The following is a 26,443-nucleotide window of genomic DNA, read 5'->3' as shown; positions in this document are numbered from 1 at the left end:
TGTCAGTGCTTATTCTCCACAAGTCATGGATTAATTAGTTCTGGCCATCTTACCGTCAAATTCTAATTCAACTCCAACTACAAAAAAAGTTGTGGAGATGTTGTGTAAAACGTAAATAAAAACAGAATGCAATCACTTGCAAATGAACTGTGTTTACCAGCAATGGTTTTACAAAGTGTTCTCAAGCACATGTAGTATCATCATTTATACAATCATGTGTTTCACAAAATGATGAACCTTACCCCATCTTTGCTTGTGAGCCTTTCAAGGATGCTTTTTCATATCCAACCATTACCATTACTATTGCTTGTTACCAATGAACCTGTTTACCTGTGGAATGTTCCAAACAGGTGTTTTTTGAGCATTCCACAACTTTCCCAGTCTTTAGTTGCTCCTGTCCCGACTTTTTGAAATGTGTTGCTGGCATCAAATTCAGAATAAGCATACATTTACAAAACTCAATTAAGTTGATGAGATAACACATTGAATATATTGTCTTTGTACTATTTTCAATTAAGTACATGTCAGAAAGGATGATTAAGATGATCACATTCTGTTATATTCATATTTTACACAGCATCCTAACTTTTTTGGAATCGAGATTGTATTTGGAAGAATCCATCTCTTTTCAACCTAAACACCGTGTGGGAAAGTCTATCACTGTAATACAGGGTGGGAGTGGCATCCTGCAACATAAGAGTATTGATTAATTCACTCACTGTAGATTATGCCTAGCCTGTGAAAATATGCCCTATGTGTTTTCACTATGTATTTTCTCTCAAACATTGTCTTCTCTGATGAACTGATAACAGACCCGGGGATCTCGACACAACACCACAGATAATCTCAATCCTTATGAAACCACAGTGCCCAATAATCAAGCAACCAGCAAAGGTAAGTTTTTTAAAATATACAGTAGATGTGTAAGTGCACACTGTGTTCAACACAAAGTTGAGTATACTAATGTTCAGTTGCTATTGTTGACTTGCTAGTTAATTAGTAGTAGCTCCCTAGCACATTATATCACTATCAGATCCATATTCTCTTCACCAAACAACCATCCATTAAAGAGTTAGTCTATGCAAATTAAAGACAATATTGTACAGTATTTCTTTCCTTTTAGTTTCATTTGAGCACCACAAGTGAAATGATTTTTTTTATTATTAATTATTTATTAATTTATTGTGGTGGTGACAGAGATCTCAGAGGCAGTTCAATACTTCAGCAAATAAAACATACAAGTGACTGCATGACTAGGAACTAGTGGGGGACAGAATTTGTCATTTGTTCAAACACTCAAGTGACAACAAGTGACATTTTGTGGCTGTGTGAGTAATGACTCTCAGACAAAAGGTGTAACCACTTGGGGAGGAGGCTGAGTTGGAAGGTTGGCACATCAAAGTTCGAAGCCTCTGAGGAAGAGTGAGATACTTGCTCAAACTTTTTAGCCTTTTTTGCAGGTATTCCATCCCTCTCAAGTTCCTACTTCTCCTTCTTCGTCTTGTTTTATTGGCAGGTGGCATTTGCATGTTAGTTGTGTATGTTACTTCTGTACATTAACGTGTGTACATTATGTTACAAAAGAGGTATACACGGGACACAAATCCCGATCTCCTGGATGAAACACCCCAACCTCCTCCATACGTGAACTTTCCTCACGCTTTAGTCTATTGGACTACACTGCATTGTGAAAAATTATGCTAAAGGGGTACCCGTTGCCTTAAAAAAGTGACATCAAGGAGTCCTGAGCAGATGTGTGTATTTGATGACTTGAGAATGAGAATGTGTTGTTCAAACTTGTGTCCTTGGAAGTTTGAACCTGGTAAAAGAATGAAAATCTGACCCATCACTGCTGGTTGGTTGGAAACCTAAAGCTAAGACTTCCATAGGTTTACATTTTGAGTTTTCTCTTAAATGCACAGTATGGAATTTCTGCCTCTAGGCATCTCTTAATCAAAACAATGAAAATTAAAGACCTGTGGATCTGTGGAGTTGTCTTCACTGTTAAACAACCACTGTTGCCATGAAAATCAATCTAATATCACTAAGGCAGAAATGTTCACAGATGAGGAAATGTACAGTATTAAAGATTTAGTCAAGTTAGCCCTCTTTCTCATTTTCTGCTGTATCATCTGAGATTTCCCATGTTGCCCTTGACAGGCAGGGAAATGTAATGCACCTTTACCTTGAATGAAATATGGATTTCTCTTTGTTTGAACATTGTTGGAATCATTTGGGACAATGTCAGTCTAAGACTAAGTGCAGGTGTGTGTGTATAATATATATTATCTCTTATATCTATTGCACAGTAATAAATATGTGTTAAAGTAGAAAAAAAGTTTGATATTCTTTTGTTTTTTTTTCCTTAGGAGGAGGATTAGAGAAGGAGCAAATGTGGATGTTAATGTTAGATTTTCATCATTTATTTCCTTTTAACTATTTAATTGATTCCTTTTTGTGCGTCTTTACAGTAGCGCATCTGTGCACACTACTCGATGTAGCAATTATTTCTGCTGTGTACTTTGCATTTTGCATTAGATCCAGCATAAACTGCATTTCTCCCTTCTTTTCATTTAATTTTATTTAATTACTTATTTTTTTCCTTTTCAATATCATTTTTACTGTGTATTGGCTCATATGGGACAGTTTGGAAGCAATGACAAATTACTTGAATTATTCAGGTTCAGTTGAAATCTGTGTTCCAACTTGTTCACGTACTGTATAAAACAGACTGATGTGTCAACCATTTTAAAATTATTCCTCTAATGTGGCAATGCCATTTCTCCATCAGAGGCCATGCCAATGGACACAGAGGTATATGAGAGTCCATACGCAGACCCAGATGAATTGAGGAGTTCCACTGTGGATCGCAGCCAGCTGTTTTTGGAGGATGGAGAACTTGGCTCTGGGAACTTTGGTACAGTCATGAAGGGCATCTACAAGATGAGGAAGTACGCTAAATCATGTCACATTACATCTGTGTGTAAAGACCACCACTCCTCTACTTTAAATGCCCTATATGTCATGCCATTTTATGGATCGTCAGACATCTGCAGACTTTTCTGTCCCCAAAGTTGGATATTATTCTCCTCATATTATATTCATGACTTATAGTAGTATTGAGTTTGGGGAGAAAAAGATTAGCAGACTAATTAAAACATTTCAACAGGGAAAAATACAGCTGCAAAATTTTACGCGGTAACTGGCAAGATACATGGTACATGATAGTCAACTCCCAAGATTCTGAAATAAAAGATCCCAGTTCCAGGATCCTAGGTTTCTTTTGAGAAATGCATGCCTTGATAAGCTGATTATCATAGTGCTTAGCATTTAACATTATGTGGAACTAAGAAAGCACTGATTTTCATGTCCAACAGCAGTTCAAAAATGACAAAAACCCAAACCTTTAAAAAAAAGGGTTTTCTAAATTATGTGAGGAATTCAATCCAACGATCAAATTCCGAAACACACAGTTCTTACTTGATCAGAACCAAGCAAAGAACAGTGTCAAAGCTGGCAACCTTGATCAGCTGTGTGATCAAGCCCTAAACAACTTCATTGATACATTAAGGTTGAATTTGAACTGGATTTGTTAAAGCAGAAATTCTTCCTCTGAAGTTATGCAACCTAATACAACTATACAAAGATCAATACCCTCTCAAACAGCCATGTATCATAGCCTCATTACATGCAGAAATGTATCTTGCAGGACACCTTGGATTTAAATCAGCAACTAAATGAGGATGTATAACCCTTTTTATTCACTTGTAGTTGAACCTCTTGTGTCCATGTGGGAACATATTTTCACTGAGGGGTGCTGCACAACATATATGTGCCTGCATAACAATGCATGTGCACAGGCTTACACATTTTCTTTCAGCAAAGCCTGGATCAAATAGAGGCAGGGGTAGCTAGCACCAGCGCTTCTTGTGGCTCCCTCAAATGCCACAGCAACTCTCACTGTTTGTGGCATGTTAGTGAAGATAAAATGTTAGCTGTCGGTGTTCGAACAGAGCTAAGTGATTGTGACATATTGCCTATTTTTTGCACTTCACTATCACTACAATCGATTTGACAACAGACTTCACAATCAACTAGCCAATGTCCAAGATGCTGCCAGGAACAATTTGTGCTTTTATTTAATTTATGCATTAATCAATGCTGAGGTCCGGGATACACCTATCAAGAAATCATAACCTAGAGCTAGGGGACAAAGTCCGCAATCGTTGTTTACGTCAACAGTCTGAGTTCATCAAATCAATTGGCGATCTTCCAGAGTTTGTCTTTTCAGTATGAAATCCCCTCTTTATATTTACCCAGACAGTGTTTCTGTGCTGAGCTGTTGTGGGGGATAGTAACATGAAGAGTGGATTTTGTACTAAAAAGACTGAAAGACTTGGAAGACACTTTGATTTGTTTCACTCATACTACTGAAGCCGCGCATCAACTTCAGATAAACCTCTCTTGTTCACACTACACTATTCAAAGGCGTAGTGTGAACAAGAGGAATGATTACAATAACTGCAGCAAGGCCTGTTTCAATATCACTCATTACTCCTGTGGCACTTACCATAGCACATGACCCTATCACCTCCTCAACCTGTTTTTAAATCTACTATCTGATTTGTCATGACCTGGCTCATGTGGTCACAACAAAGGGGGGAGACAAAACCACTGTGCACTGTTTAAACAATATTTTATCAAAACATTACCAGAGGAATCCAAACAGTGGTGTGCCTATAGAGGCTGGCAAGGAAAAGAGAGAGAGAGCTGGCCTGCTGCAGAGGGCCTTTAGAGAGACTCAGGCCAGAACACTCCTCATGCCACAGGGGCACCATAGATTGTAGATGCAGGACACTTTGATTGAAAATACCACATTTCAGTGTACGTTTTGTCCCCTTTAATCTCAAAAATCTAACTGACTGACTAAGAAATCATAGCTTTAAAAACAAACGGCAACAATGCCAGACAAACTATGATATATATGTAATGTACGTAGCCTGGACTCTTCTGTCTTTATTGTGAGAGCTGATTGCTCTTCCTGTTACATCTTTTGTACTCTCACTATATATACTTCACAGTATTAATATTGTATACACCCCAAAAAGTAAGTCTGCAAAGTGCATTTGTGATAAATGTCAATAAAAATTAGGTGGTACAGTCATCCTAACATTAACCCTCCCTATATATCAGGACTGAGAAGCCAGTTGCAGTCAAAATCCTAAAGAATGATGACAACAACCCATCAGTACGTGAGGAAATGTTGCGAGAAGCCAATGTGATGCAGCAGCTGGACAATCCTTATATTGTCCGGATGATTGGTATCTGTGAAGCAGAGAACCTCATGCTGGTAATGGAGCTGGCTGAACTGGGACCGCTTAACAAGTTCCTGCAGAAGAACAAGTATGTATTACAACCCCATTTCAAAAAAGTTGGGAGGCTGAGTAAAACGTAAATAGAAACAGAATGTGATCATTTTCAAAACGTTGAAACCTCATATTTAATTGAAAACAGGACAGAGATTTGAAGGCAGCAACATGTTTAAAAGAAGATATCAGTTGCCTAATTAATTGTGAGATGTTCCATCAGGTATCTACTTTTAGCATTTCACAACTTTTCCAGTCTTTTGTTGCCACTATCCCCAACCATCACATTCTAAATGAGGATATAATTTTCAAAAAAACTATGAAATTTCTCCATTTCAACATTGATTTTTGTCTTTGTGCTATTTTAAATTCAATAATTGAAATAATAATCCCAGCACTAGTTCCCAGCACTCTCTGTAATAACCCTGGAAAAATAATTATTTCTTGTGGGATGTATTGTTTTATTGATAGTCATGCCCTCTTGATTGATCATCTACAGGCAAACAACCCTAAAGAACATTACAGAACTGGTCCACCAGGTGTCTGTGGGTATGAAGTACCTGGAGGAGCATAACTTCGTCCACAGGGACCTTGCTGCCAGGAATGTGCTGCTGGTCACACAGCACTATGCAAAGATCAGTGACTTTGGCCTCTCCAAAGCTGTTGCTGAGGAACAAAACTACTACAAGGTAACTGCTGACAGGGACAAACAGTCATGAACACATCCTGTTAGTTGTAGCTCAAGCATGAAGTTCATCCAAGCCGATGGTTCATGGGTACATACTCTTGCGGCTTATTTCCAGTTCATTACAGCGAAATGTTAGAGTGGGGCAATATAAGTAAAGAACATCCCAATATTTATAAGCCTCAATACATTTTTTTCTAAAATAATTTCTTAAATTTGATTTACATGAACCAGCTTGTAGTGTTTTAGAGTTTCAATTTCAGTTCAGACCAGTATGAACATTTCATTCAACATGATAAAGCTGTTTTGATAAGAGATGAGAGCAGAAAATAAAAAATAGTAAACCTTCACAAGCACCAAAACTCACAAGATCTGCTTAATTTTGTATCTCAGTTTCCATTAGCACATAGTAAACACAATCACCTAGCTGTCAATCATAGTTAGTCAGTTGCACTTGCTTGTCAACTAAAAGAAAAAAAAACACATGCATCAGAATAACTAACAGAATTCCTGCAGTGCAATGAGGCAGACAAAATGACTAACATAACTTGGAATCAAACCCACTGATGTTTTGTATGTGTCTCATCCTACAGGCCAAGGGTCACGGGAAGTGGCCAGTGAAATGGTACGCCCCCGAATGTATAAACTACTTCAAATTCTCATCCAAAAGTGATGTGTGGAGCTTTGGGGTGCTCATGTGGGAAGCTTACTCCTGTGGCCAGAAACCATACAAGGTATGAGCAGTCTCTAACCAACCAGAGACATGATGACACTTATTTCACACATCAAGTGAAGTATTTCACTCAAGCAATAGCTTACTGAAGCAGTGGCAGGCAAAGGGCAGATTTCGGTGTAGAGGGACATGCTGGATATGTATTCCTCATTCTGTTCAGGAAGAATTGTCTCCATGACCCTAGAACCTGTATTTTTTAAACTTTTTGTGCAGAAGGCACACCAAAACACAAGCCAAAATCTCAAAGCACACCTGTATTCATATATCATATAACGTTATAACGTAACAGCCTCTATAACATTATCTTTACTCTTATGACTTTGTAAACATTTATTTTTTATTTACTAATGGCAAATAAATTCTGAAACTATATAAAACTGTATTAATAATGAAATACTATATATATATATATATCATTAACAAAAACATTAAAGAATTAATTTGAAACTTTGTAAAATGACACCCATTTAAATCAAACAGGTCAGGTAATGGAACTGGAATAGGGAAAAAGCTGTGCCAAGACTGGCAAGTCTTCGAGAAACGAACTCCTGGAGAAACTCTGGCAAATACACACATCCACTGGATTATTCCTCCATACAATATATGAATAGTTCCAGAGAAACTACTTTGTATCAACTTGTATTGACTTTTCCCTATCAGAGATACTAAGCAGTGTGTGCCTGATTGTGTCACCTTTAATCTTAACATATCACTGTTCATAGGGAATGAAAGGAAATGATGTCATGCAGATGATAGAAAGTGGAAAGCGGATGGATGCCCCAGTGAACTGTCCACCAGAGATGTATGACCTCATGAGGACGTGCTGGACCTACAAGTAAGTTAAGAGTTGTCTCTAAATCATCAAATGGTAGTGGCTGGATTAACAAGACTGTCTTCCACCAGATAGGAATAACAAGGGTAGTGTATATCAGGACACCTCATTTTTGTTAAGTACTTGCTGTTTTCATGTCTTACAGGGCAGACGAAAGGCCTGGATTTACTGTTGTTGAACCAAGACTACGAGAGTATTATTATGACATTGCACAGTGATTCTTCACATGGATGTTATAAGACTATGCAAACTATTGGTTGATGAGAAAAACTGCATTTAATCATATGAATGACTGTAGATGGTTATGATTTATAAATGCTACTGTTGAATACTCACTTCAAGTGGAGGATTTATTCTATTTTTTAGACATAGACCATAGTTATGCAAATTACATCTATTTTATTTCTTTTCTTGTTCCTCCTGAATGTAAACAATGTAAAAGCTGTAATAAACAGATAAAAGTCCAGCTCATTCTATGAACAAACATTCATGTTACAGCTAACTAACTGATTCATTTGGTAGATGTCTTTCATATATTCATTAAGTGTGTTAATGTATAGTAGCTGCACCATTGCAATGTTATTAAAGTAAAACCAAAAAACATCCTTTGAAAAAGGCTGCTGAGAAGTGGAGTAGGCTCATGCCTTTATACAAATCCATACTAAAGTTCATATTTTTATACTGTTTATTTAAAAAAATGACAAAGAAGCAATTGTAATAATTGAAGCAAGACGTGATGGACAACAGAAAATATTGAAGACCTACTCATTGCTTTGTCTGAGACAGCTATGTCTATGTAGATTCATTTCCTGATACATCCAGATTGTAAACTGTTAAAAATTGATTGTTTATTACAATCACTGGACAATTAAAAGAACAATCACCAAAACGTTTCTTGTTTATCCAAACACCTTCATCAGTTGTAAAAGGCCAAGAAGTAGCTGATCAGCATATGACCTAAGATGTAGTCATCACATGACTACTGAAATGTCAGTGAAGTGTGCTGAATGCAATTATGGATATGACTTTTATTCCACTCACACAAAATTGGTGCCATTGTCAGATAATAGTTGTTTCTCTTGACTACGTCTGGCTGTAAAACAGGGCATTGATGAGTTAGTTTATGCCTATAAGTGATGAGTCTGTAAGTGATGCTGCTACTTCAATTTGAATTGCTCTTACATCTAAATGTGTATATCTAGACAAAGTAACACCATAGCACTTCACAACACTCCCACATTTCGAGATGATTTTTCTGACACAGTGACACCAGGAATCCAATATTTTTGCCATCGTCTGGATAACATATTTGTGACCACCATAACCCACATCTTCATGAGCTTGTCAGAGAATTAGATCAGAAAGATGAAAATCCTTGGCTAGTCTGAAAGGATGTTTCATCTCTTCTAATGTGCTGCTTTGGTAAGTTTCCCACCAACTCTCTTTCACTTTTCTCTTTATACTCCTTATTCAATCTGTCACATACTTCCCCTCTAAATTAGATGTTGTCCTCAACATCATTACCTTTAACCTGAAATGTTCTAACACCATCAAATGTGGAAAACATTGGATTACAGGCTGGAACTCGTTTGATACATTCAGCTCTTTTCAGAGTTACCTTCAAAGTACGGTTACAGGCTGGAACTCTTTTTGTACATTCAGTTCTTTTCATGTGGCATATGCATGTCCAGTGTGTCTATAATTGTCAGAATGTCAGAACTTGTCACAGTGTTCTTGAATCAACCACAGTCAACATTATAACAAAGTCCTCAACTGTGCAATGTTTTTTGAAAATTAGTAGTGCTCTGGTTTACATTAATCCTCAAGCATTTGAGCTTGAATTTCTCATGTGTGTGTGATCAGCAACATTCGACTTAGCTCTATGTCCGTAAGTGTACAACACTTTAAACTGTCTAAAGCAATCATTCCATACAAATATGGTTGCTGGTTATGCCACAGTGGCACTGGCTGTGTCCATACCCAAGGCCTTGTGTAAAGGGGTGGTGCAGCAAGACTGTAGCAGAACGGGGTTCCAATTCTGTCATACCTGAGTGTTTTTGGTGGCCTACGCTGCCTCTGAGCCCGCTGAGGTCTCATCTCCATCTCACTTTCTTGTCCATTATCCACTGAGGGCTGTGATGCATCCTCTTCAGTATCAGGTGAGTTGTCGCCCTGTACATTATGGTCCATTTCTGGTGGATTATTATCATTGTCCTCCAACAAGTGTGATGTTTCCAGTTCGGTTGGGCCAAGTTCTATCACCTTGTGTGCAACAACAGGTGTCTCTTTGACTGGCTCTGGCGGCTGAGTGGAGACCTGAGGTGGCAAGTCTACCCAATGATAATCATCCTCACCATCGTCTCTCTCTGAATCCTCTCCTGCTTTCTCAGTCACTGTTGTTTTCCTTTTTGGTTTCACAGGCGGGCACACTTCCATCTCCAGTGGCAGGTGATCGCAAGGTAAGAGTAGGTTTCGATGTAAAATCCTTGATTTCCCTTTTCCATATTCAGGCCTCAGCTCATAAATGGGAACATCCTCTCCCACTTGCTGAACTACAGTGTGAATAATATCTTCCCAGTGATTCCTCAATTTTCCAGGTCCCCCCCCGAGGGGTCATGTTGCGGACTAGCACACGGTCTCCAGGATACAGCACTGAACTCCTCACTTTGCTATCATATATCCTCTTGTTCCTCTGGGCAGATTTGTGTGCATTCTCTCGTGCAATGGCATATGCCTGCTGCATTCCTTGCTTCCACTGGTCAACATAATCACGATGACTACCACTACCTGCTTCAATAGGAAGTCTTTCCAATTCAATTTGTCTTTATCTGTGAGGGTTTTGAGCATTTGCATTAACGTGCGGTTAAAGCGCTCTACTTGTCCATTCCCCTGCGGATGGTAAGGGGTAGTCCTCGATCCAGCTACACTACAGTATTTGCTCAATTGTGAGAAGAGTTGATTTTCAAACTCGCCCCCCTGATCGTGATGGATACGTGTTGGAAACCCAAATTTGAGAGCATAATCATTGAATGTTTTGTCAGCCACCACTTTTCCAGACTTAGACGTTGTCGGGTATGCCTGTGCAAAGCGGGTAAAATTATCTACAATCACGAGTACATACTCAAAACCGCCTTTGCACTTCTCGAGATGAAGGAAGTCTACTGACACAGGTTCGAACGGCTGGGTAGTAATTATATTGGTAAGAGGGGCCCTTGTCTCACGGCTAGGCTTTTTTTTGTTTCAAACAAGTACAGCTCATTACATATTGTTCTATTTCCTTTTGCATGTGTGGCCAGAAAAGCTGGTCTCTAACCAGCGATACTGTCCTGTCAGTTGCTTGATGTCCCATCTGGTTGTGTAATTCATTTAATGCTGTGTCTTTGTGTTTGTCAGGCAATACCAGTTGTTTCCTGTGGGCTGTCTTTCTCCATAGGACTCCGTTCTCATCCACCTCGAGTTTATCCCATTCTCTGAGGAAACATCGGCTCTGTACACTGAACTCCCTCAGTTCTTGACGTGAGGGTCTAGCTCCAGACACTTTACACTGCAATACTGGTCCAATATGTGAGTCATCTTTCTGAGCATGACATATCTGATCTGGCGTTAATGAAATAACTGGGGTACCTTGAACAACCAGTAGACTACTAACAGAAATGGCCATCGACCAGGAAGCATTTGACTCTGTCTGTGTTTCTACCGCCTGAGTGGTTGCTCCCACTGCATCATAAGACATCTCCTCTGTGTACTCATTCATCTGTTTTTCAAAGTCGACTGGCATTCTAGACAAACTGTCAGCATCAATGTTCTCTTTGCCTGGGCGATACTTGATAGTAAAGTTAAAATCAGCTAATTCGGCAACCCATCTGCTTCCTGTGGCATTTAATTTAGCAGTGGACACGTAAGTTAAGGGGTTGTTGTCACTGTAAACGGTGAAAAAGGGTGCATAATACAAATAGTCACGGAAACGTTCAGTGATTGCCCACTTAAGAGCGAGAAATTCTAATTTCTCTCTCTCTGATGTTGACAGTGTGCGTGACCCATATGCGATAACACGAAGTTTCCCATCTTGGTTCTGATACAGCACGGCTCCAAACCCTTTACTGGATGCATCTGTATGAAGTACAAATGGCTGGGAAAGGTCTGGGAATGCAAGAACAGGTGGTTGAACAAGACAATCTATCAGTTTTTCGAGAATTTGTTGGTGTGTGTCTCTCCATTCGATTGGTGTGTGAGACGGCACCACTTTAACATTTCTTTTGTTATGCCACTTCCTTCCCTTAGGTTGTGAGTTTTCCTCTCCAACAGGTCCCTTGTTTAGGTCATAAAGGGGGCTGGTGATGCGAGAAAAGTTCTTTACATATTGGCGATAATAGCTCAACAGTCCCATAATCTGTTTCAACTCGCCAACTGTTTTTGGTTTTTTTTCTTTCAAGGCTCTTACAGCAGCCATGTCTGAAGGATCCATTCGGTTGCCTTCTGCTGAACCTATTCTTCCCAGATATCTAATCTGAGTCTAGAATAACTCACATTTACTCGGTTTCAATTTGATTCCATACTGTCTCAGTCTCTGCAACACTGTTCTCACATCATTGACATGACTTTGAAATGTTTTGCTGAACACAAGGGTGTCATCCAAGTATGGAACACATATCTTGTCGCAGAGGCCCTCCAAACACTCCTCCATGCAGCGTTGGAATGCTGCTGGGGCATTCATCAATCCGAACGGGACCCTTGCCCATCCATACAGGCCCCACGGTGTCACAAAGGCTGTTAGGTGCTTGCTATCTTTTGCCATAAATCCCTGATGGTAGGCCTTTCCCTGGTCCAACAGTGAGAACATGGTGTTTCCTCCAAGACCATCCATTATATCCTGAACTCTGGGGATTGGCTGCCTGTCAGGGTGAGTCTTGCGATTTACTCCCTATAGTCTATGCACAAACGCAAAGAGCCACACTTCTTTCTGACACAAACAACAGGTGAAGCATAGGATGAGTGGGATTTCTCTATCCACCCCTGTGCAATCAAATCCAGCAGTTTTCATTTCCTCGTATAAAGGTTTGGGGACTGAAGTGTAAGTTCGGACTACAGGCTCGGAATCCTTCAGTGCAATTTTCAGGTGGAGCTTCTCAATACACCCTGTGTCACTATCTGACCTGGAGAAAGAATTTGATTCTTCTCTCAACATCTCCCGTACAACCTGTCTCTGACTTTCATCTAGATGGCTGAGATCAACAGGGGGATCCCAGAGCTCTGTGCTAGCTTCCTGATCTCTGTCGGGCTGGGCCTGAATGTTGTTTACCTCCACAGGTGAGTGTACTTCCTTAGCTGCACAAAGTGGATAGACAGATGTAACTGACTGTGCTGTACCAATAACTACCCTCCCTGTCAGCATAATCTCATGGTCAGTGGGATTTTGAACACCAAGTATGATGTTTGGTTGTGCCCCTTTTTTCACCTGCACTAGAGTGTCACAAAATTCAATACCCTCTGGCCACTGGGGGTTGTCATCAGGCTCAAAGACTAACGTGGTGTCTTCTTTAAAGGATTTGGCATTTATTCTGCATTTTACCTGGATGGCGCTGTGACTCGGCACACTCACTCTCTGACAAGCTGTTCTCACCAGATACTCGCTTGTTCGCTCAACACTGACTGCCTTAATAAATGGTTTAACTGACTTTTTCTTTAGCTTAGGAAAGACCTTATTGACAGTCTCTACCAGTTTCTCTTCTTCTACACTATTTGTCGGGCTTTCCTGACTGTTAACAACAACACGTTCAATTACATTGAAGCCTATTATAGGGCGGGGCTGTTGACTACCTCTCATAACAAGCACTGGGACATGGAATTCCTCGGAGCCAACTGCTAGCCTAAAGGTCACTTCTACCCACCCTACATATGGCATCTCGGTGCCATTGGCGGCCTCTATCTGTAAGGGTTCACTTGGGTCGACTATCTGTGCAATGTCCCTCAGTCTCATGTCAGGTAAGTTGTCTGCTTTCCATTCCTCATCAATTGCAGACACCTGGGAGCCGGTGTCCCACAGCACTTCAGTTCTCTTCCCTTGTAGATAGCAGTTGATGAGACATTTTTTTTCCAACAAGATCTGTCACTGTAGAATGTTCCCTTGTCACTATGTTCCTTCTTTTGTCAGTGGTAGAGCTGCATGAATGTCTTTTCAATGTTTCTGACTCACCGTGTGTGGATGGTTTACAGTTCTTGTGATCTGGCCAGTGATGAACCTGGCATTCCCTGGAACAACACAGCACTGTTTTACACAAAGAACATTGCTGAAGCTTCTGACATCCCTCTTTTTCCCCACAGCTGGTGCATTTTCGGGACATTCTGAGTGATCCGGTCACTCCCCGTCCCTTGGGCGTAACCGCTCCTCGTTTAAAGGGGTTCCTCTCATTCTCGTTGCACTAGACTGACCTCTGTATCCTCTACACCCCGCTTGGAAGTGCTCGCTACTCCCACATTTATAACAATGTTGGCAGTACTCCTCACCCTGCTGACACAGAAAACACCTTGGCCGGGGCCAGGGCACTGGGTACCTCTGTGGTGCAAAGCCCTGCTGAAACTGTGCATTTCCTGTCATGAACCGTCTGCTGGCAGCTCAGAATTCCTTCGATGGGCCATCCGGCTGATGGAAAACTGCAGCGTTCTCTCCACTCCAGGCTGCGAAAGGTGGTTGAGCATAGACTGGATGGTGGGCTGCTGCCACATAATCTGCATCTTTGTTGGCAGGAGGGTACAGCTTTGGTGCAATTTCCCCCTTATTAATAGACTCTCTGCCTTGAGATCCTTCAGCAGTACTATATCAGCTTTAATTTCCTTTAAGTCTGACAGTACATTCGGTGGAAGTGTAGCAGTATTTTGTTGAGCTGTACATTTCTTATCTCCACTTACATCACTTGACTGAACAGCATGGATGCCAGTGTTTCACTGCGGTGCAGTCTGTCTCTTTTTCTCTTGTCTTTCTTTCTCGTGAGCACATGCCACGTTGAGCCTCTCCAAAAGCAACTCATCTAAGGTGGCTGGTTGCAACAGGTAAGGCTGGAGGTCACTCTTGATGTTATCATTTTGTAGACCTGTGAGTACTGTGTGCATAAACATACTCTGCAATAGTGCAGGGTCATACTTGAGACTGGACTCGGCTTCTTGTGATGCAAACAATATTTTTTGTCTTAAATCCATTGCCCTAATTAAGAAGTTCTGCGGATTCTCTTTATTACTCTGAACCTCGGCAGTAAGCTGTTTATATAGTTCAGTAGCACTTCTCTCTTGATAGTGCCAACGAAGGATTCTTCTCAGGGTAGGCAAGGAAAGATTACTCTTACCCTCAAGGTAGCTTCGCAGCTGCAAACCAGGTGCGATGGCTCTGATAACAGCGTCAACTATTTCTGACTCAAGATAACCTTTGCTTAGGCCATTCTCAATGTTGGGCCATGTTGGGCTATTTGCATGGACAGGAACTGTGGGAACTGGTACAGTTTCATTATTTACTCCACTCTTTATGTTTCCGGTAGTTAATCCTTGCATTTCAATCTCCTTCTGTTGCACCATAAATTTCAGCTGCTCTAGTTCTTTTCTTAACTTCTCCTGTTCCTCATTATTCTCTGCTTCTTCTGATGTTTTGCTTTTGCTAATCTCTTGCAGGCTTTTTATTATATCCATAAGACTCAACAGTTCTGACATGCCTTCATCTTCAAGTTGACTCAGTTCATCACGTTCAATATGGTGGACAACATCCAAAGCAAGGGCATTACGAGTATTGTGAGGATTTCACAATAAAATGCATGGACTTCATTTTAACAAAATAAATAGTTATGGCTGGCAGTCCTAATTCAACACAAATTCAACTATAAAATATGCTATGTATTTATAACAGATGAAGGAAAATAAAATGCACGAACTTCATATTAACAAAATAAAATAGTTATGGCTGGCAGTCCCAATTCAACACAAATTCAACTATAAAATATGCTATGTATTTATAACAGATAAAGGAAAATACTCCTTATTCAATCTGTCACATCTCTGCAGTTTTTCAGTCCCTGGTGAATGACCTGCTACAAGACCTACTAAACAGAGTTGTTTTTGTTTACGTAGATGACATAATGATCTTTTCTCGCTCGCATGAAGAACACATTGCTCACGTGAAAGATGTGTTACAGAGGCTACTGGAAAACAAACAGTTTGTAAAAGCTGCGATATTTTATGTGCCATCTGTCAGTTTTCTAGTTTTCTATGTGGTGAAGAAGGGACAACTTCGGGCAGACCCCTCTAAGGTGGAGGCGGTCAAGGAGTGGTCAGTCCCTGCCACCCGGAAGCAACTGCAGCGTTTTCTTGGGTTTGCTAGATTTTACAGAAGGTTTATTAGAAATTATAGCCGCATAGTGGCCCCACTCTCTAAACTCACCTCCTCTAAGGTCAGTTTTGTCTGGTCACCAGCTGCTGATTCTGCTTTTGTGGAACTTAAGTCACTGTTTATTAACGACCCTGTCCGTCGGCTCTCTCCCGCAGAGCGTAATCATGACTTGGGGAACTAGGAGCTGCTGCCGTTGGTTCTGGTCCTGCAGGAGCACCGGCACTGGTTGGAGGGGGCTGCACCACCTTTCATTGTTTGGACTGACCACAAAAACCTGTCGTATCTCCACACGGCTTGATGGCTGAACTCTCGCAAGGCTCGGTGAGCACGCTTCATGGGCTGTTTGCAATTCACCCTCACCTACCGTCCCGGCTCCATGAACGTAAAGTCGGACGCCCTCTCCTGGCAGTTCACCCTGGGAGGGCCGACAGTGAGACCATCCTCTCTCCCTATTGCCCGGTGGCGAGTGGAGCAGGAGGTCCATGACGCCCTCCAGGGCCAGCAGGTGCCCAATGGTTGCCCCCCGGGGTGGCTATTCATTCCCCAGCTGATAGGTCTACTGTACTCACTTGGGGGCACTCGTTTCAGATAGCGTGCCACCTGGGAGTCTCCCGCAGCCTCACCCTGATCCAGCAGCGGTTCTGGTGGCCCTCAATTGCCACTTACATACGGACCTTCGTCGCCTCCTGCACCAAATGTGCACAAAACATGTCCTCGCACCGACCCCTGGCGGGTCTCCTCCAACTCTTACCCATTCCTCCATGCCCCTGGTCCCACATCGCTGTGGATTTCGTCGGCAACCTCCCCCCCTCTGATTCTCACCATCATTGAACGGTTCGCCAAGGCAGTACATTTTGTCCCCCTTCTAAGCTCCCCACCCCCTTGGAGACCGGTAATCTGATTCAGACTCCACTATAGATGGTGAGGAAATCCCAACAATTAGGGAGAAATCCGTCAAGAGTCTAGGGCGGTGGTATAATGTGGACCTGAATGTGCAATTTAGAAAGGATGTTGCAGAAGGGCTGAATAGAATAGATATCAGAGCTCCCAGGAAAACTGAGGTTGTGGTGTTTGCAGTTTGGCTTGTATCCTAGGTTAATGTGGCCAATGTCAGTATATGAAGTCCCATTATCTGTAGCAGAGACAATGGAAAGGCTAGTTAGCTCTTATATTAGAAAATGGTTGGGTGCTCCCAGGTGCTTAAGCAATGTAGCTTGGTTGGGAAAGGAATGCTTCAGCTGCCAGTATCCAGTCTAACAGAGGAGTTTTAATGCACTAAGGTTAGGACAGAACTTTTGTTATCTGGGAGTAAGGACATGTTAGTCAGCAATGTGGTTTCCGAATCCTTCTAGGGGGAGGAAATGGAACCCAAGGGCAGCAGTGCAGGAGGCAGAGGCAGCTCTTAGGCATGCAGAAATCATAGGAAATGTTCAATTTGGCCAGGGAGGCAAACCAGTGTGGAACAAAGCAGGTCTAAAGGAGAAAAGAAAGCTTGTAGTGGAACAGGTGCAGAGGCAGGAGGAGTTGTTAAGGGGGGCAAAAGCAGTTGGTCAGGCCAAACAGGGACAATGGTTGAACTGGGAAGGTGTTGAGAAGAGGAAACTGGAGGGACTTGTGGAGTATGGAGAAAGGCTGTATTAAATTTCTGATAGGGACGACATACGATGTGTTGCCAACCCCACAGAACCCAAGTCTCTGGCTACAGGGTGACCAATCATGCCCAATCTGCTCAGGTACAGCAAGTTTAAAGCACATTTTGTCAGGTTGTAGAATTAGCTTATCACAAGGCCGGTATATATGGCGGCAAAATCAGGTGCTGAGAAGCTTAGCTGCAGGCATTGAAGAGAGAAGAAAGCAGGTGAATTCTGGAAGTTCTAGAAAGGAGAGGTTAGGTGTGCAGTTTGTTCGAGAGGGGGAGAAAAATAGAGCTGCTAAGTCAGGGAGAAGGCAGGTAGGTGGCTGCCTGCCTGGAGGCTGTTGATTGGGAAATGCAGGTGGACTTGGGAGGAAAGCTAGTTGTGCACCAGGAAATAGTTTATAGTAATCTGAGGCCGGACATTGTTTTATGGTCCATGAGTAACAAGACTGTGTGTTTTATTAAGTTAACAGTCCCTTGGGAAAATTCAGTGGAGGCAGCTTATGAAAGGAAGAAGACTAGCTATGCAGATTTAAAGACAGACTCTGAGCAGAGGGGATGGAAGACCAGGGTTTGTCCGGTTGAAGTGGGGTGTAGAGGTTTTGTTGCAGGGTCAGCTGTTTCACTGTTGAGGGAGCTGGGAGTGCAGGGGCAAAATTTGAGGAAGACAGTGAGGGAGATGTCAGATGAGGCTGCTAGGTCTAGTCAGTGGATATGGATCAGGAGAAATAATAGTAGTTGGGGGTTGAAATAAAGGAAATGTAGGAAGAGATCCAGGAAGAGGAAGTGTAGATTCCTCTTCCTGGATCTCTTCCTATTGGGAGAGAGAAGATGGGGCAGGGAAAGCAGAGCAGAGGAGAGGTGTCTTGTTCAGACTTCACTCCTGTCCAGTCCAGTCCTCTGCCTCCCCCTACTCCCTCACTGCCTTTATTTCACCCCCCAACTACTATTATTTCTCCTGATCCATATCCACTGACTAGACCTAGCAGGTGTGGCCAGCTAGAGTCTCTCTTTGGGACCATGTGGCCTGTTCAGGTGAGTTTGTGTTGTAAGATACAGAGTTGGCTTGTTTTTTTGTTTGTTTTTTTTTGGTTGTTCTTTTTTGGTTGTTTTCCTGTTTTGTTTGCTTCTTGAAGGACATGTTAGAAGAGGCTGTTAAATCTAGTCTGTGGTTTAGGCCTCCACCTTCAGCACCCTCTAAACTTCCTACCCCCTACCCGAACAAGGGTTTGTATCCAATCCCTACTTTCATCTTTGACTCTACCTCTTTACTTTCTACCCCCTACCCAAACCAGGGTTTGTATCCCCACATCTGCCCCTATCCCCAAGTAGGCAAAACACTATTGAAGGGAGGTATCCACCTGATGACCCCCAGAGACGTGTTAGGAATCACTGCTCTTTGGCATGTATAGAGCACAAGTATCTAGTGTTTAAATTAACTACTTCTTTTCTTGTACAGGTAAGTAAACAAGCAAGTATAGTGTCATTACCCCCCCATTTTTCCCTTAAAGGGTTAAATCAAATGCGATAGGTAAGTATTTAATAAAATGGTCCATTAATCATTAAACAAACTAAAATGATCAAAATTGACATGTATTGAAAATAAACAAACTATGTCACATTAATTCCAATGTGTCTCTTCTATTTGTTGTAATTCATGTTTCTTATTATACTTTAGCAATGAACACACAAATGCATTAGCAATTATTAATCACACACATTAACAGTGAAAGTTAACCACACATTTGCTGTAAAATGGGATTTTGAGTGTTTGTTATTATTATTCTATGTCAGTATGACCAAAGATTTCTGGAGTTGTTGGGATAACATGAAATTGCAAGTTAAAAATGTCTCAACTACAAAACAAACAAAATCCATGTTCAACTGGATGGTGGATTACAATGGCTTGCGTTTTTGCGACTGTTGTTTCGAAGTGCATCATGGACAATTGGCAGTTGAGTACATGCTGATCTCTTCGGGCACTTGGATATCATTGTTTCAGACTGTTTTTTGTTTTTTTAATGTTAGTTATATCATAGATATTACGTTAGCTAATAGACTAGAATTGAGCGACAGGCTGAGTCCATGGCTGACTCGTTGTTTTGCACAACGTTTTGGGCGATTTTTGCCATTTTAGTTTTTATAGTTTTTGTAAAAGAAGCTTACAAAATTGAGGCGCTGGCAGAACGTGAAATTTGACGATCAGACGTTACTGATTTTCATGTGCTCCTTGAGGATAATTCTGATAATGAACCAGAACACCAGGACATGACCGAAAAAGACTCAGGTGTCGTTATATTTTTGAATGCAAGCAGTCTTGTATGTTTCCAAATTAGCCACTCTGACTCACTGATTTTTATGAAATAGGTGTTTAATTGGTGAACTAAACAAGTAAAAAAAAACAAAGCAGTGCAGTTGTAAAATTGATGAAAACAGTATAACTTTTACAACAGACGCCTTACACAGAACAGAACAAAAAAGGTTATCCTATTTCAAAGAAAAATTTTATGTAGTTGACCCAATTGAATGTTTTTAATTTGCCATCAAGGTAATTCTTTGTTTTTGTTTATATTTGTATTTTATATACAAACTGCCGGAACAAATAAGCAATTTTTGCTTTCTTTGAACTATTGTGTAGGCCACAGACCGTGAGGACAGATTTCCTGAGGGGATGAAAGTTGGCATTGTGATGGTGAAACACGGAGAGGTTATCCTCACTGGCCCCACTAAGACCACTGGTCTGAACAGAGAGTACAGCACTATCTTCAGCTGCTTCCTTTATTTCTGCTTGCTGTTTGTCCATTTACCTCTTTCTTTGATGGATATGCAGCATCATGGAATGCTTTCAACTGTGTATGTTGCAGCTGAATCGCTTCCTACAGCCTTTGCTCACAGAGACAGCCAAAACATACTTAATTTTCTTTTTGGAAAGTGTTTTTGTCACTCTGTGCCCTCTTTTTGTCCAAGATCACAGAACAAATGGCTTTTCCCCACAGCCAAACCTCTTTTCCTTGGTTCCTTTATCATTTTTTCTATCTGCAACTGTCACAGTAATGGCAAAGATAGTTCACTTTATTCCTGGATGAGGCTGTGACTTGGACCTCCTTACACTGTAGTTCACTGAGTGTCTTTAATATGTCCTAATATTGGATCTGTTCAATAAAATCCACCATATCCTTAAAGGTAACTCTTTGATTGTGGTTTAGGTGGAAATCACAGAACTGCATTCTATTTTAACAATCTCGTCACTGATCTTAACTTCACTTAATTCTTCATTTCACTGTGAAAAAAATTGAGTAATTGAGACCAGATGGTCATTAGAATATAGGCTTATTGAGCCTATTTTGAGCAGTCAGAAGTTATGGAAAACTGATATACCAGTAGGTGGCAGCAGAGTCAAAGCAGAGAGAGAGAGAGAGAGAGAGAAATGGATGGGGGGGTGGACAGAAATGCAATGACATTAACAATAACAACTATAATAATAGACATTTAAGTAATGACAAAATTGTATATGATATATATGTAGCATATAAAGCACAGTATATACATATATATATGTATGTGATATATACATATATATATACATATTAGAAACCGATAGTATATGTATATAACACTACGAATCTGATAATAATGGAAGTAAGACTAATAGCAGTAGAAGTTGCAGTGGATGTCAGACAGGACCACAGCAGGAGACTTAACCATAATCCACAAGCCAGGTTCAACCAGGATCCATGAGCAAGTCAAGAAAGCACAAAGAGTCTGGGGAAGAAGCCAAGGTAATATCATGCCTTAGCAGGACATGAATGCATACAGATCTCTCCCCATTAAGATGGAAGTGCCAACAACACTAACTGGGCTGCAGAGTGAGTACCAGGAGTGTAATAGAATATGTTTCACAGAGACATGGCTGAATGAACTCACTCTGGACTAGCATGGTTTTCAACTTCTGAGAGCGGACAGGAGAGCAGAGGAGAGTGGTAACAGGAACAGTGAGGGCACAGCAATGGTTAATGGACTGTATTTATATTGCGCTTTTCTAGTCTTCTGACCACTTAAAGTGCTTTAAAACACAAGCCTGCATTCACCCATTCACATATGGTAGCCAAGCCACCTGCTCATTCTGAGCATTCACACACCGATGTACAGCATAGGGAGCAACTTGGGGTTCAGTATCTTGCACGATACGTCGATACGTCGACATGTAGACTGCTGAGGCCAGGGATCGAACGACCAACCATCTGATAAATGGACGACCGCTCTACCTCCTGAGCCACAGTCACCCTAGCAATGTTTGTGAACAACAGATGGTGTAACCTGGGGCACATCGGTGTAAATGAGCAACGCTGCACTAGAGATACACGCCCTGACGCAGCAGTCTGCAAGCTCTTCAACAATGTAGGTTCACAGCAGCAGAAATCGCAGTCCCTCCTCTTCATCTCTGGTGACTTCAATCATGCGTCCCTGCCCCCCGCAGTATAGACAGATGCGGCTTAAAATATTCGTGCCCTAGCATTTTATTAAACTAACCCACCATTCACCCTGAATAGTGAAACTGAAAGATCTTTTATTATCAATACAAGTCTATATTTGGCCTGCAATGAAACAAAAAAAGGGGAAAATAACTGAATTAGCTTATTATTCTACAAAGGCATGTGCCTTGAATCTGTGCAGGACACAATAAAATTAGAGATGCATTTTGGAGCAGAACATGAATCCCAGTCTCAGAAAGAGACGAGGATGATGACCCGAAACATAAATCAAAAAGCACAAAAAAATGGATAAGAAGAAAACACTGGACCATTCTGAAGTAGGTTGCAATGAGTCCTGATCTGAATCCCATTGAATATCTGTGAAAAGGGCTGAAACTTGCATCTGGGAAACAGCACCCATCAAACTTGAGAGAACTGGAGCAGTTTGCTCAAGAAGATTGGGCCAAAGGGAGGAGACGAGAAGTGGAGAAGAATGCCAAGAATGCCAAGAGGAGAAGTGTAGAAACCTTATTCAGAGGTACATATACCACATGATTGTAGTTATTGCCTCCTATGGCTGTTCTATAAAATACTAAGGGTACTACATTTTTTGCCAGGGCCATTTTCATTTATTTTATTATTTCAAATAATATGTGAAGTTGTAAATTATATACACAGTTTCAGTTATACAATGTGAAATGTAAATTCATATAGACCATATACTTCTGTCAGTTTCATCTAAATACATAGAAAATTGAGGTAGAACGTACCAATATTTTTGGCCATGTCTATATTTACCATTAAGACCTCCAATGGCATGTAAGGTCTTATACCACCTGTTGAAACAGTTGAACCAGAAACAGGCTTGGTGATATAGACAGGGAGGAAAAACAACATGTCCCATACTGGGCTGACAGGCAGTGAGAAAAACTGTTCCTAATAAAAAACCAAACTAAAAACAACTAAAAAAAGAAAAATTAAATAGTGCAAAAAAGGATGCTGACAGTTACACCTTCAACATTTCCCATGAGAAGTGGCTAGGGTGCAGGCCTCCCGTATTGGGGAACCAGCCTTTCTTTACGCAACCTTGACTTGTGGTGGGATACCCCCCGGCTTAGTGCTGGGACATCTGCCGGAAAGAGGTCAGCCACAGTGGGGATGTGCAGCCTGATGAGGCTGATGAGGCTCTCTGCAGCAGCAGCATGAACCCACAGGGCAGGCCTGCACGCAACCGCCGGCCAGGGCCTCAACAGTCTGTTCACAGGCTCGCACACACACCTTCTACTTATATTCTCATGATAACCTTGACCCTACCATCAGCACTGTATGTATAACTTCAACCTGACAAGAACCTGATTCTATCCTGAACACTAAATCTTAATTGCAGAGTGTGGAAAAACATGGCTGTGGCCAATGTCATCCAGAGGTTCACTGGAGATTGGATTTACGACTCACTCATCTTTCATCCTATGTGCATTGGTCTAGTCGACTGATCTTTACTCCAGTCTTGAAGTTAAAATAAATAATAATAGAAATTGAAAACAGAACTGAAGTCCTTACACAAACAAAATGGGGGGCGGTGTCATTTGGGTGAACCTTATACTAGCATTTTTTACGTATAAAATAGTATAAAATAATAGATCTATACTGTATGCGATGTTCATCAGGTTTGTGATAGAAATTGTTTACTTTGTTCTTTAAGCCCTTATCAAATAAATGGTTGATAAATGCTTCGCCATATACATATTTTATATCGTTAGATCTAGATATCGTTTTACTATATTGTCATTCATTATCTATTTTAACAGCAGTAATACTAATACTACTATTTTTCAATTTCAGTGACATTTATATAACGCCACATCACAACAGAAGTTGTCTCAGGATGCTTTCCATATTGAGCAGGTACAGACCAAGTAGTTGTGTAGCAGGCAGAAATCTCAAGCACAACCAGGCTCTGGGTGGGTAGCCATCTGCTTCGACTGGTACTACTTCTAACAATAATTATAAACTTTATTTGTATAGCACCTTTCATGCAAGAAATGCAGCTCAAAGCACTTTACAAGAAAGAAATCACATGCACCAAGTGGTTCACATAAAAAGACAGAATGAACATAAACACAGAGAGAGAAAATTAATGGAAAATAACATGAAGAACAAAACTACTTGTTAATAATTGTAAAAATAAGTATAAAAAGGACAAAAAAAAGAATGAAGAGAATGCATAGCATATGATGGGTAATAAACTGAATAATAGTAATAAAATTAAGTTAAAAATAGAGTTCATAGAATTAATAAAAACAAGTTAAAAAAATTGCAGCAGTGCATAAGCACAAGACAAAGCGCAAAGTGGCCCAGAGCTTTGAGTTTACAGCTGCAGCATCATTTGGTTCAGCAGAGATGTAAGATAAGATAAGATAAGATAAGATCAACTTTGTTAATCCCCAGCTGGGCAAATTGGGCATTACAGGCAGCATTAAAAATAGCAATAGCAAAGTCAATGGAAAATAAGAAATACAAAATAAGAAGTTGACTATATATATGTACACTTTGTACAAAAGACTATAAAAGAAATATATCGGCAATGGAAAGTATTGAGAAACATTGAAAAACTGCACAAGGATTGAAACAAAAAATTGCACATGTTTAGTATGGATAAGTTAAATAGAATATTTACTCTATTGCACAGTAGATAAGTATAAATATGTCCATCCATCCATCCATTCTCTTCCGCTTATCCGGGGCCGGGTTGCGGGGGCAGCAGTCTAAGCAGGGAAGCCCAGACTTCCCTCTCCCCAGACACTTCCTCCAGCTCTTCCGGGGGGACCCCGAGGCGTTCCCAGGCCAGCCGAGTGACATAGTCCCTCCAGCGTGTCCGGTCTTCCCCGGGGCCTCTTCCCGGTGGGGGAAGGCGTCCAGGAGGCATCCGATAAAGATGCCCAAGCCATCTCAGCTGGCTCCTCTCGACTTGGAGGAGCAGCGGCTCTACTCTGAGCTCCTCCCGAGTGACAGAGCTCCTCACCCTATCTCTAAGGGAGCGCCCTGCCACCCTGCGGAGGAAACTCATTTCAGCCGCTTGTATCCGAGATCTCGTTCTTTCAGTCATGACCCAAAGTTCATGACCATAGGTGAGGGTAGGAATGTAGATTCACCGGTAAATCGAGAGATTTGCCTTCCGGCTCAGCTCCTTCTTCACCACGACGGACCGGTACAACGACCGCATTACTGCTGCCACCGCACTGATCCGCCTGTCAATCTCACGCTCCATCCTTCCCTCACTCGTGAACAAGACCCCAAGATACTTGAACTCCTCCACTTGAGGCAGGAGTAGACTTTACCAGGGAGGCTGAGAAGTGTGATCCCCCTGTAGTTGGAGCACACCCTCTGGTCCCACTTTTTGAATAGAGGGTGCGACAGCCCGACAACATCCAGAGACTTGAGGTACTCAGGGCGGATCTCATCCACCCCTGGTGCCTTGCCACCAAGGAGCTTCCGAACTACCTCGGTGACCTCAGCCTGAGTGATGGATGAGCCAACCTCTGGGTCCCCAGCCCCTGCTTCCTCTACGGAAGGCATGGCAATGGGATTGAGGAGATCCTCAATGTACTCTTTCCACCGCCCAACAATATCCCCAGTCGAGGTCAACAGCTCCCCACCTCCACTGTAAACAGTGTTGGCAGGGTACTGCTTCCCCCTTCTGAGGTGCCGGTCGGTTTGCCAGAATATCTTTGTGGCCGACCGATAATCCTCCTCCATGGCCTCCCCGAACTTTTCCCATACCCGAGTTTTTGCTTCAACAACTGCCCGTGCCCCAGCACGCTTGGCCTGCCGGTACCTGTCAGCTGCCTCAGGGGTCCCACGAACCAACCACGCTCGATAGGACTCCATCTTCAGCTTGACGGCATCCCTTACTTCCGGTGTCCACCACCGGGTTTGGGGATTGCCGCCACGACATGCACCAGAGACCTTACGGCCACAACTCCGAACAGCTGCGTCAACAATGGAGGTGGAGAACATGGTCCATTCGGACTCAATGTCTCCAACCTCCCTCGGGATTTGGTCAAAGCTCTCCCGGAGGTGCGAGTTGAAAACCCCTCTGACAGAGGGTTCCGCCAGACATTCCCAACAGACCCTCACTACCCGTTTGGGCCTGCCAAGTCTGTCCAGCTTTCTCCTCTGCCAGCGGATCCAACTCAACACCAGGTGGTGATCAGTTGACAGCTCAGCCCCTCTCTTCACCTGAGTGTCCAAGACATACGGCCGAAGGTCAGATGACACGACCACGAAGTCGATCATTGACCTTCGGCCTAGAGTGTCCTGGTGCCACGTGCACTGATGGACACTCTTATGC

At 41.8% G+C, this 26,443-nt stretch overlaps 1 protein-coding gene across 3 annotated transcripts in view; it reads left to right on the top strand.

The window, feature by feature from the left end:
- syk (spleen tyrosine kinase) overlaps nt 1-8,505 on the top strand; it is a 33,008-nt gene extending 24,503 nt beyond the window's left edge. For all 3 annotated transcript variants that reach the window (XM_041959962.1, XM_041959960.1, XM_041959961.1), the window contains 7 exons: nt 813-894; nt 2,792-2,951; nt 5,194-5,403; nt 5,866-6,055; nt 6,645-6,785; nt 7,507-7,619; nt 7,762-8,505. In XM_041959962.1, coding sequence (XP_041815896.1) covers nt 813-894; nt 2,792-2,951; nt 5,194-5,403; nt 5,866-6,055; nt 6,645-6,785; nt 7,507-7,619; nt 7,762-7,834 — 969 coding nt within the window. In that variant the 3' untranslated portion in view covers nt 7,835-8,505. The remainder of the gene's footprint in view (nt 1-812; nt 895-2,791; nt 2,952-5,193; nt 5,404-5,865; nt 6,056-6,644; nt 6,786-7,506; nt 7,620-7,761) is intronic.
- Nucleotides 8,506-26,443: the final 17,938 nt, after the last annotated feature.

The sequence above is a fragment of the Chelmon rostratus genome, chromosome 19 (genome assembly GCF_017976325.1).
Source record: "Chelmon rostratus isolate fCheRos1 chromosome 19, fCheRos1.pri, whole genome shotgun sequence".
In the NCBI taxonomy this organism is placed as follows: domain Eukaryota; kingdom Metazoa; phylum Chordata; class Actinopteri; order Chaetodontiformes; family Chaetodontidae; genus Chelmon; species Chelmon rostratus.
The sequence above is the reverse complement of the archived record's forward strand: the minus strand, read 5'-3'. Positions and strand labels throughout refer to the sequence as shown.